Below are 11653 nucleotides of genomic sequence, written 5' to 3' on the forward strand. Positions count from 1 at the left end.
AACACAATGCATGGGACTTGAAGCTGAAGAAAAAGAAGACTGCAGACATTTTCAGCTGGGTTTACTTTGTCTTCTGTTGATAACAGCTGCGCTCGGGCTTTAATTTTTATTTACGTTCTCTTTACAACATATTATACAGACAGAGTCATCAAAAGTTGTTAGTGCTCTGGAGTTATCACAAGCATTAAAACAAATGTAAAAAAAAAACATAAGAAGCTCCAGTCTTTTTATATAAAGGAAGGTTATTGTGCAATAAGACTAATGCAGTTCATAATACATATAAAACATTTTTAAAAGGCATTTTAATGCGGCTGGTCTTATGTCAGGTGTCTGTGTGGCTGCTGAAAAACATTCGGACTAACAACTGGACAGTTAAACAGCGACTAGTGAAACAGATCTCCAGTTATAAATATGTGGATTTTAGCACCTTTTTGCCGTTATGAATTTTAAAGGAACATTCAAGTCTACACTATCCACCCTGCATATCAAGCACGCAGATCGCAATCCATCTTTGGCTCAGGGTTGGGGAAGGAGCACCTTTAAAAGAAAGCTCTGGGGGTAAGAGAAGACGATCCATGGTGATACATATGGATTTTTGGCTTGCCTTAACACGCCTGATAAGTCTCTTCCTCTCCAGCTTTCTCCCACAGCAAGCACCTTCCTCCCCTTTTTTTTCCTCCCCAGCCACATCTTGCTGAATCTGAGGCTAACCGAAACCATTATCCACCCCTCATCTTCTCGCTCGCCTCGAAATAAAACGTACACCAGAGAGACAGCCACACAGCACCTTCCATAACACACAAGGTCAGAAATATAGCAACATATTCCATTGAATACAATTACATTTCTTCCCCGCCTCGATAAACAAGTTCTCCGTGTGTTTTCTGGTACACATGGAAACAATGCCTACATTTGCTTTACTTAGGGTGACCTACTTTATGACTGCTTTATATCAAATCTCACTTTTAAAACTCTTAACTAGACACACATATACATAAAACGCGTCCTATTTGCGACCGAAGGAGAGCTATAGCTAGATTATAAGTTTCTGTTTGGTGTCCTCAGAGAGAACTAAAGGTGGATTTTGTCCTTCTGTCCTTTGCCAGTAAAGGGTCAGAGGAGGAGTGTTTTGACGTTTGAACCAGCAGAAACAACACAGTGAAGGAATGGAGGAAGAAGAAGGCGGACTGGCATGGGGATATGCCTCTGGGGGAGGTGGCGTTTTGAAGGGCAAGTGAGAGGGTGTTCGTCGATCATTTGGTAAGCCGGAGGGACGGGAGAGATATGTCCGTCAACGAGTTTAAAAAAGAGAAGAAGAAGGACGTGGAGGAGGAAGAAGAAGGGCAGAAGAGAGAAGGAAGAGGAGCAGAGCATTGAGCTGTAGGCCTGGCAGTCAGATAAGGAGAGGCTTAAAGAGAGGAGTGGATTGTGTATAGGTCTTTTTCCTGCGCGGGGAATAATGCAGTGCAGAGTCACTTAAGACGACAGGAAGAGGAAGAGATAAAGGAAGCCAAAGACGTAAGGACAGAGAGAACGAAACAGGGGGATTGGAGGGAGGAGATGAATCCCAAAGATGGGAGCGGAGATGAAGAGAGAATAACAAAAGGAGGGAAGACGGCACAGGAGGCCGGGAGGGAGATTGGAGGGAGAGATATCTTGTTACCAGCAAGTGCTAAGATAATTAGCCCTGGGTTGGCGAGGAGAAACGTGCGAGAGGATTAAGTGGACCTAAAATAACTCTGAGCGCGTAGAAGCTGCACCTCTTCCTGGTAAGCCTTTTTGTCAGACTCATGAGACAACCGCCAGCCCTCCGGGTCGTGACGTCATTTCAGGTTGTCAGTCGCCGCCCGTCGAGTCAACAGCAGACACAAACAACACTTCTTTCTTCTCTCCACCCCCCCCCCCCTCCCCTGCTGGCTGAAAAATGTGCAGCTGTTACAGTAAGCCCTTACGCTCTTATAGGTCCAGAAATAGCCGCCTTTAGCCAGGGCGGGGGACACGGCGACAACCTCCATTAGCTCAAATGTGAGAGGATTGAATCACCCCAAGCTCGAGGGCTTGAACCTCTATCTACGCCGGGGCTGAGAGCAGGAATCATATTTCTCTCTCCCGCTATCACACTCCACTCCTTCTCCGTCTCTCTTTTTCTTTATCTGAAGTGCACTCACATTGGTGTGTGATTGAGTCGTAAACACTAAAGGGGGGAAAGATTCAGGGGGCCTTAAACACAGAGCTATGTCTTTCGGGCTCCTCTTAAGGAAGTTATGTGCGTTGTTAGGCCTTAAACAGTTTTACAGTTTGCCCAATGAGTGCATACAGGCTCTCTAATCAGCCGTTGTAAAAAAATATTTGACACTCGTGGCCACTGATGTAGTGGGACTATTCTTATAGCCAGTGCTGTCTTGAAAGAGAAGAGATAATGGGAAATAATGGGGGTTGCATCAGGCTGAGCAGAAAAGGAGGGAGCAGACTAGAGGAATGGAGGCAGTCATGGAGAAGTCAGACCTTTATCTACAGGAGAGAGAAAAGAAGAAGAAAAAGAGGGAAGGGAAGTGAAAGAGAAACAGGATAGAGCAGTTAGCATATAAATCAATTCTATCATTGGAATTAACAAGAAAATTCACAGTGAAAGAGGAAGAGATGGGATTGGAGAGGGAAGAGAATGGAGATCAGCGTAAAGGGGAGAAAGTTAGTTTGACAGGTCGCCTCCGGAAAAAAGCAAATTGGCTTGTCCCCGCAGCTCGGGACTCGTGATGCGTATCGGACGCACTAGGAGAAAGCTTTTTTTTCTCTCGGCGGATAGGATCACAATGAAAGGAACCAGAAAACCCAGGGAGCAGCCTTTTTTAGATTTTGTTATCAAACCCTGGCCGTCGTAGGGTCTCGCTTCAAATGGCATATCTTATGACCTGACAAAGGAATGGGAGGGAGGGGGGTGGGGGTGGGGGGGTGCCGGCTGGTGTAAGAGACTATCACCGCATCTCAGATCTCGGCCCGTAGAGCTTGAGTCACTAGCCTGTGACAAGAGCGGATATGATTTGACTCGTTTATTCAGGGACTTCAGGTTGTGAAGTAGGTTTGTGGTTCTCGTCCCACTCGCGTATCCTCGACGACCCCCTCACCCCCTCCCCCAAATGCCTCCCTATAGATGAGAGCAGCTCCATTCCTGGTGAAATTTACTAATATTGCATCCAGAGTTCTTTACTATAATTCAGAAATGACAATACAGTCTGTCTGTGATAAACTGACTTAGGTAGACCTGATTTATAGTGTATTCAGTTGTCTACACTGCTGTTTGTAATGGTTATACTGCCTTATACTGTTCATATTGAACATACTGTTGACATCACTCTGTAGTTTACTGCTGTTTTGCACTTCTGGTTGGATGCATTTGGATGGCTTAGTAGCTACTTGCGATAACAATCAAGTTGAATCTAATCTAATCTAAATACCAGTTCCAGTGTTAAGCCTGCTGCCTGCCACTCGTTCAACAGCAGACTGATCGGACATCGATCCCCTATCGATCTCCAATTACATTGTTTAATTGTTTGCTTACTGACTATTGTAATTGGGTTCCTTGTAATAAAAAAAGCCCCGTATTATTAATGCTTTTGAGCGTAATTGGCTAAAACTTCTGTATTTATCGCCGTCAAATGACAGTGAACGTTTTCTCCCAAAATAGGGACGGGGCCTCGAGGGAAAGTAGATGTGTTGCTCTCATCTATTGGCTTTTACTTTTTGAAGGTGAGCTGGTTGCTGAGGCGGGAGAGGAAGCCAGGCAGTGCGGACCTCCCTCTCCCTGCATCACCGGCGGGCTTCTCCTCCCCATTTCTGCGGGTCAGCTCCAGATCAATGGTCATCAGCACCCTGCCCTCCTCCCCTCCTCCCCCCACACCCTCTGTCTTTCTGGCTATGGTTCTCTGCTGCTGCTGCTGCTTGGGCTTGGACCTCGCCAGTGACAGGTGAACGGGCTGGAGCAGCATCCGGCCCCAGCCCCTCCCCGTATCCTATTTCTTATCCTTGCGTGACTCCTGCTTCTTCTTTTCCGAGGCGGCCGCCTTCACCTTGGTGGGGTCGGCGGGAGGCACGGGGCCCTGTGGGGGAGGAGGGAGAAGGGGTCGGGGGGAGAACAGGGGAGGAGAGTCACTTCAGGAGGAAAGGAGCGTGAGGGAAACAGAGAGACAGTGAGAGGAGGGGGTGACCAGGTGTCCCTCTCTGTGCAGGACTGCTCTTTGTCCCACATGTTGGCACCTGGTCACCCTGGGGAGGGGGGAGGTGGGTGAGTTAAAGTGGAGAGGATGAGAGATGGCGTTAACAGGCGGAGCTGTGTGAAGAGGAGAGAAAAAAACATTTAGGTGAAGGAGGGGAGAGTCAGATACACAGAGAGAGAGGGAGGGAGAGGGAGAGGGGTGAGGAGGTAGAGAGACAGTCCTTTTTAGGGGAGGGGGTAGCAAGTGAGGGGGGGCGGTGTCCAGAGCTGTAAGGGGGTGACAAAACAGGTAACCATGCGTTAGGATGGGACACAGTGGCAGGCAGGCTCCACAACACCTGTGACAACTGAGTGACAATCGATCAAACACACACACACACACACACACACACACACACACACACACACACACACACACACACACACACACACACACACACACACACACACACACACACACACACACACACACACACACACACACACACACACACACACACTTTTTATTAAGTCTGTAGAAAATTACCTGTAGGATGGGATTTATCTGCACCTCAACTACCATTCAGATGCGTTTCTATATTTTTCCTTATATAGGAAACAATAATATTGCGCTTTCTGCAATTTAGATATTGCACCAGTGCATATCAGATTTAGCAAAATTTCCATTAATTGAGCAGCTGTAGAATTGACTACTTGTGATGTTATCTGATAACTTTAAATCTACTAATTGTTGATCAATGTTCCTCTCATTCTGCTTTAGTGTTGTTCTTATTACAGTGGAAAATTATGTGGCAAGTAATCTACAAATTAAAGAATTGCTGGATAAAACTGGTAATAGAAGGCGAGTTTGCAGACATTAAAGCTTTATTTTTAGTGTACATATTATTCAAATTACTATAATTCAGTGAGTAGTTTTGACTTGCAACACATTTAAATGAAATATAGTCATCAAAAGGCTGTTTGCTGGTTTAACACAAGCCTTAACATTCACAACCTCATCTGAATTATTAAAATCCCTCCTTTCTCATATTTAAATAAGGTTGCTCTTGCTTTAAAGTATGTTTTTTAACCTCAGATTTCGTGTCATACTAATGATTATTTGATTGTGGCTTTCACTCTAGTGTTTGTGTGCATAAATTGTCTAAATGCATCATTTTTTAATGAGTGGAATGTCTTGAGGACCTTTCTTGAAAAATCTGTTCTTTTTTTTACGCTCACTGTCCTGCAAATCAAACCATTCATCTATACCGGGTGAAACATTATTCATTTTAGACACTTTCTACATCAAATATTAAAACTGCACTTCAATGCATTACACCCCATCACATTTACAGAGGGGAACTTCCTGTAAAAGTGAAATATTTGCTTACAAACCATATAGCTGGGCTGTTAACTGAATAATTAAAGTTAACAGCCAAATAAAGAGGCCATATTCTTGTAGCCTTGAACGGACCTGCTTTACTGGCTCTATGATATCTTTTTAAAGTCTCAAATTCAGCCTCCATTCATGTAACTAGCACTTGTATTGTTAACCCATTCACTCCCACTCATTCTGTACATTCTCCGTGCAATCTCTAAAACATGTCTAAGAAGAAATCTGTGAAAGGATGAGGAGGAAGGAAGTAGAGCTTCATTTCAGAACAGATCCATCAGGAGGAAGCGGACGGATCAGAGATAAGGTCATGGTAACACTTAACTTTACGATAGCTGCATTAGAGTGATAATCTGTTGAGAGGTATCACAATAATGCTCGGACGGAGCTTAATGCAACGTCACCAAGGTCTTCATGCTGAGTACTTTTAATACTCTTCTACAGGTTAAGCTACGGGCCGTTGTAAAGAGTTTTAGAGACTGAAACCATTGATGTAAAGTAACTAAGTAGATTTACTCAAGTATTGTACTTAAGTAGCATTTTGAGGTACTTGTACTTTACTTGAGTATTTCCATTTTATGCTTCTTTGTTCTTCTACTTCACTACAGTTCAGAGGTAAATCATGCACTTTTACTCCACCACTTTTACTTGATGAATGATGGTAAATATAATCAGCCCTTAAATCAGACTTTAGTTCACCTGGAGTAAATCCAGCAGCTACCCTGCAGTACACAGAGCCATTAAAACTAGCTGCACCTTTACCAGCTCTGAGAACACTTTAATGATCAATCATTATGAAACATATCAGAGATATTATTCTGAAATGGACCAATCAACAATGACTACTTTACTGTCACTACTTTAAGCACAGTTTGATGCGAATACTTAAGTACTTGAGTTACATCCCGAATGGAGGACTTGTACTTTACCGGAGTATTCCTAGACTCTGGTACTTCTACTTTTACTCAATTGCAAGATTAGATTACTCCTCCCACCTCTGACTGATCCTCTAATGCAGGTCAGGTTAGTCAGCAGTGGAAAACAGAAACCCACTAGAGGCTGCTTCTAGCTGCCAGAGCTTCCACTAATAATCCCCCGCTGATTGCATTAGAAAATGTATTATCTTTAATTATGCACTGTGCCAAAGCACTCTGATAAGACGGCAATCGAGGAGAGCGCTGCAGCGACGGTGTCGTTACCTTCGATCATACTTACACTCTCTCATATATCATCGTATTGTTTACCATTATGCATCCCACGGTAGGCTCAGGTTCTTTTTTTTGCTGTATTGCAGAGCTCCCACGCTAATGACGGGGTAAACACACTGCTTAGGAAGGATGCAGAGCCACCCTCGTTACAGGCGCTGCACACACACTTCAAAAGGAAATGTGGGTACAGTGGGGAGGCAGATAGGGGAGGTAAGTGGCTGCGTCCCCCGCTGCATACTAAAGAGAGACAGTGGGGAAGGGAGATTGAGAGGTAGATGGAGAGTGAGAGCTAGTGATTTTTCTGTCCAGAACCGAAGCTGATCAGAGCCAAGAACACCTGAGGAGGGACGGGGGAGAAACTGGAAACGGGAGGGGGGAGATGAGGAGGGGAGGACTGACAGAGAGAGAGAGAGAGAGAGAGAGAGAGAGAGAGAGAGGAAGTAGAAAGGGGGGAATTACAGACGGATAGATGTTTTCTCATGGTCAGAAAGGGGAGTCAAAGGAAGGGAGAGGAGGAGGATGATGCGACTGAAGAGAGGGAGACAGGGAGGGAGACTGGGAGACTGGGAGACAGGGAGGGAGGGAGACTGGGTACCGGATGAAAGGAATGTGAATGAGAGAGTGAAGGGAAAGGGGGAGGCAATTGGGGGATGGAAAGAAGAATGGGAGGGTTGTTCATGTGTATGTGTGTGTGTGTGTGTGTGTGTGTGTGTGTGTGTGTGTGTGTGTGTGTGTGTGTGTGTGTGTGTGTGTGTGTGTGTGTGTGTGTGCAGATCGATACAGAGTGCACTCAATTATCATTCCAGTACTGTGTGTGTGTGTGTGTCTGTGAGCTTTCCCTATGTGTGTGGCTGTGGGGTAAACTCCTCTCCCACAACTCCACCTAATGAGGAGTAGCACACACCACAGGGTTCCTTTGTCTCTCTGTCTCCCCCCTACTCCCTCCCTCACTCTCCCTTTTGGAGATTTGTAGTGCAAGCCGAGCAGAGAGTGCGTAACGACGTCGGCGAGGGCTGATACGAGATTGTGTTGTGTCAGCAGAGCTTCCTAATAAGGGCTATTTGATCAAACAACCACTTATGAGCACGGGGTAAACATCCCACGAGCCCAGTGTGTGCACCGTAGCTACAAGGCAGGAATCAACTGAAGGAAAATCATATAAAATAAAAAACAAGCTCAGATATTTTTCTTCTAGACTTGCAGGAGGAGTAACTGTAAATGACAACATTGTCAAATATCCCAGTGTCCTTTTGGCGGCAAGTTATTTATTCATATATGCACTGTCACCCGCCGGAGGCACTTGAGAGCAACTGACTGCAACTCCAGAGTAACCTGACAATCATACGACGAAAGAAGAAGACAGAGGAAGGGGGAAAGAGGAGCTGCTGGGGGGAGATGAAAAACAAGTGTTGTGATAGGAGGAAGGATAGGCCTCTCGCTGGTGTCACCCTTCAGGGTTGAGCCACAAGGGCAAGATGGCGCAGTCTCAACAGCCGTCTTTACGTTAGCTTATACCTGCGGCTAAAATCACACGCTGTCACAAAAACACCTTTGATCCTCGGATAACATCCTATCTTTTCCTGAGGTGGGAGAAGTAGGTCTAAATGCTGCCGTGATTAACGCCATATTATGTTCCAAACCACATCATTATTTCTGAAACACTTCTCAGTGTTTACCTCTAGAACAGAGACATTATATGTATTATATAAACAACAACTCTAAGTCCCTCCTGCAGACATCCTGCACAGAGACACAGAGGTGCTGCGGAGGGGATTCAGCTCGCTGTATATTGCGGACGATAGGTTGGGACGTGTCACGTGGGCGGGATGTTGCCTGGAGTTCAGTGTAAAGCCAGCCCACATTTCCGATATGACGTCATAACCGAAGCAAATCTGGATCAGCTCGTTTGTTCCCCCGTTTTTAGAGATGTGGGTAAGGAGGAAAAGAGGGAGGGTTGTATTTTCTGACACATAATAGGGGACCTTTAAGTAAACGTAGAAATACTCTGTTACAAGTAAAAGTACTTGAGTAAATCTCCACTGCTGTCATTTCAAAAGGGTGATTCCTGATTCGGGATGGGGGGGGGGAAACGCCTTGAACTGAAATCCCATGACTTCCCTTTCTTCCATTATCAGCAGGCGAGGCGTGCAGTCGATTACAATACACCCCCGCAAACCCCCCCACATCACCACAGAGTAATCAAACACAACTTGCCCCGCTGCCTTGTATTTACAAAGGAATACAAGCCACCAAAATGTCTGATTAATCCACCACTTGAGGCTATCACACTCCCATGAGGAATAGGAAGAGAAGGAGGAGGAGGGAGGGAAAAAAAACAAACCCAAATCCTTGGCGCGCAGCAGCGTAAAACCACTGATAAGAACCCAGACCATAATAGGCCTAGAGATTTTCATTTGACTCCCAGTGAGAGAAATCAGCATCTCCCCGTCCCTCTCCGCCGCTGTGAGCAAATCACAATCCTATTCAACGCAGCAATGGAAACGCTCGGCCATTTCACAGTAGCAGGTTGGATTTTTGCCCTCTGGATGTTTACTCGCTGCTCGGCCCCCCTGAGGGAGCTCAAGGAGGGGGTGAGGGCCACCAGAGAGGAAGAGGAGGAGGGACAGCATGAGGCTTTGAAAGCACCTCCAACGCCGAGATGGCACTAGAATTTTAACAGCTTGAACACTGTTATTAGCGGGCGCCGGGCAGAGTTTGAATGACACGTTATTTTGTTTGTTGATGTGTTTCTTTGAGGAGGAGCCGGCTAAGTGTGAGGACATATCGGAGCTTGCATTGGAGGGGGAATGCGATTATGAAACTGTGCCGTTATGCACTGTCATGTTTGGATATGTGCTTTTCATGCGGCGCCGCTGCAACAGAATAGATGAATATTCCTTCTGACAACACGTTCCCTGAGCCTAACTGAGCGCCATTGTAATCTTTCCAAAAAGGACATCATTTTACTATTTAGCGCCTGAATGTGACAGCAAAGCAGGCTGTTGCGTTTGTTGTCGTTTGACTGGGTGTGTTCGTGTGATGGAGCGTGTCAGGAGAGGAGACAGAGGAAGAGGAGGAGGAGGAAGAGGGGATGGTTTTAGGGAGGAGAGGAAGGAACTTGCCTGTCTCGCCTGTGATCCCTCTTTCTTTTTCTTGCCATGTTTGCTGGAGGGGACAAAAGAAAGACAATGTCAGGATGTCGAATCTATCTCTCCCTCCAGTGGTCACAGGGCAGCACTGCCTGGCAGCCATCATAAAGAGAGCATCAACTCAATCTACTGTCTCCAACACAAACCCCCAGGTGATGAAGGCTTAGAGATCTCATAAAATGGGATAGGTAAAAACCCAGATGATGGATCCATTATTTTCCATGATGTGGTGGATAATCCACTCTGAAACTTCTGCTTCACCACTTTTAATCATCTTGCTTTGCAGTACTGTTTTTTAGATTAAATCTAGATGAGAGATAATTATCCGTCGCTTTCCAGTTCGCTGACTCCAAATCCGAAAGCTCACACGCCTAATCAAATCAATTTGGTGGCATGGCAGCTACGCCAGCTTGGCCACGCAGGTGTCGGTGCCAGGGATTGGCTCCGGCCTCAGCTCCAGCCCCTGGCAGCACAAACACGACGCCAGGCACAGGCCGGGCACTGACCTGACACTGAGGCTGAAGACACGGCGCGCCACCAGGAACCTCATCAGGTAGTAGATGACCACGATGAGCACCAGCAGGCCCAGCACGACTCCGATGATGGCGCCCGTGATCACTCCAGCCTGGATTGGCACTGTAGGTAGAAGGAGGTTTGAAGAGAAAGCAGAGAATATGAGGATAAAAGAGATGAATAGTGACAGAAAAAAGGGCTCAGAAGAAAGATAGGAGAAACAGTAAACAAGAGCAGGAGAGGAAAATATGTTACAGGAGGGAACGAATGGACAGGAGAGGAAGAAACAAAACAAGAAGGGAGAGATGAAAGTAGAGAAGACAAGGAGAGCGAATAAAGGTTGAAGGAAAGATGAAGAAGAACAGAAGGAGATAAGGTAGAATAGAGGTGAGAGCAGGGATTCAGGAAGTAGGTGGGGGGAAGGGATGGAAAAAGGGGAAAGGGAAGCCAAGGAGAAGGAGGGTGAGAGAAGTGAGAGGGAGGCAGTGATAGCAATCTAAATAAAGGAAAATTGTAATTGATTTCATTTAAAGGGAGGCGCAAGGAATCCTCAGGAAGTGATCTGAACACGGTCATCACTTGAGTCTGAGTGAAATTGAGATAAAAATCCAGAGTTTGGGATGATTACAACAACCACAGTTGGCTTCTGATGAAGAAAATTCAGCAGAATACGCCATATGGGCTCGGGAGGAGGGCTGATGATCAGACACAGATGTGACACACGGCAGACATTAAACTTTACACTCTGGGGAATCGCATTTCGTCTCACCCTTCTCAAACACCAGCAGCCGCACGCTGGAGGGCCGGCCCACTATGTCAGGGGGGTTCTTGGCGTCGCAGGTGAAGGTGCCGTTGTCGTTGTAGTCCAGGTTCTTGATCAGGATGGAGCCATCGCGGCGACTCGGGTTGCCCACGAACTCCACCCGGTCCCTGAAGGGGCCCTTGTTGTCCACATAGGCAACCCCACCGCCGTAGTGGAAGATCTGTGGAGGACAAAGAGGATGTTGTACTGTAAATGCATGACAGTTATTTAATGACTTGCATCTTAAAGCGGAATGTTGTGTTTTGTCTCTACTGGGACTTGTCTCCATGCTTTAATGTTCAAAAAGCTCTTTATTTTCTCATACTGCCTGTGCTGCAGCACCTCTTTTCACCCTCTGTCTGAAACCAGAGCCCAGTCTGCTCGGATAGGTCAGCTGGC

At 46.2% G+C, this 11653-nt stretch overlaps 1 protein-coding gene across 2 annotated transcripts in view; it reads right to left on the reverse strand.

The window, feature by feature from the left end:
* Positions 1 to 56: 56 nt before the first annotated feature.
* mpz (myelin protein zero) overlaps positions 57 to 11653 on the reverse strand; it is a 17574-nt gene continuing 5977 nt past the window's right edge. Inside the window, exons 3-6 of one of the 2 annotated variants that reach the window (XM_063886388.1) lie at positions 11222 to 11435; positions 10446 to 10575; positions 9913 to 9955; positions 57 to 2511 (exon numbers count right to left, since the gene is read on the reverse strand). In XM_063886388.1, the coding sequence (XP_063742458.1) occupies positions 2500 to 2511; positions 9913 to 9955; positions 10446 to 10575; positions 11222 to 11435 (399 nt within the window). In that variant the 3' untranslated portion in view covers positions 57 to 2499. Of the gene's footprint in view, positions 2512 to 3801; positions 4095 to 9912; positions 9956 to 10445; positions 10576 to 11221; positions 11436 to 11653 lie in introns of those variants that run through there. The other variant, XM_063886387.1, reaches the window with a different exon arrangement.

Source organism: Eleginops maclovinus, chromosome 6 (assembly GCF_036324505.1).
Source record: "Eleginops maclovinus isolate JMC-PN-2008 ecotype Puerto Natales chromosome 6, JC_Emac_rtc_rv5, whole genome shotgun sequence".
Taxonomy (NCBI): Eukaryota; Metazoa; Chordata; class Actinopteri; order Perciformes; family Eleginopidae; genus Eleginops; species Eleginops maclovinus.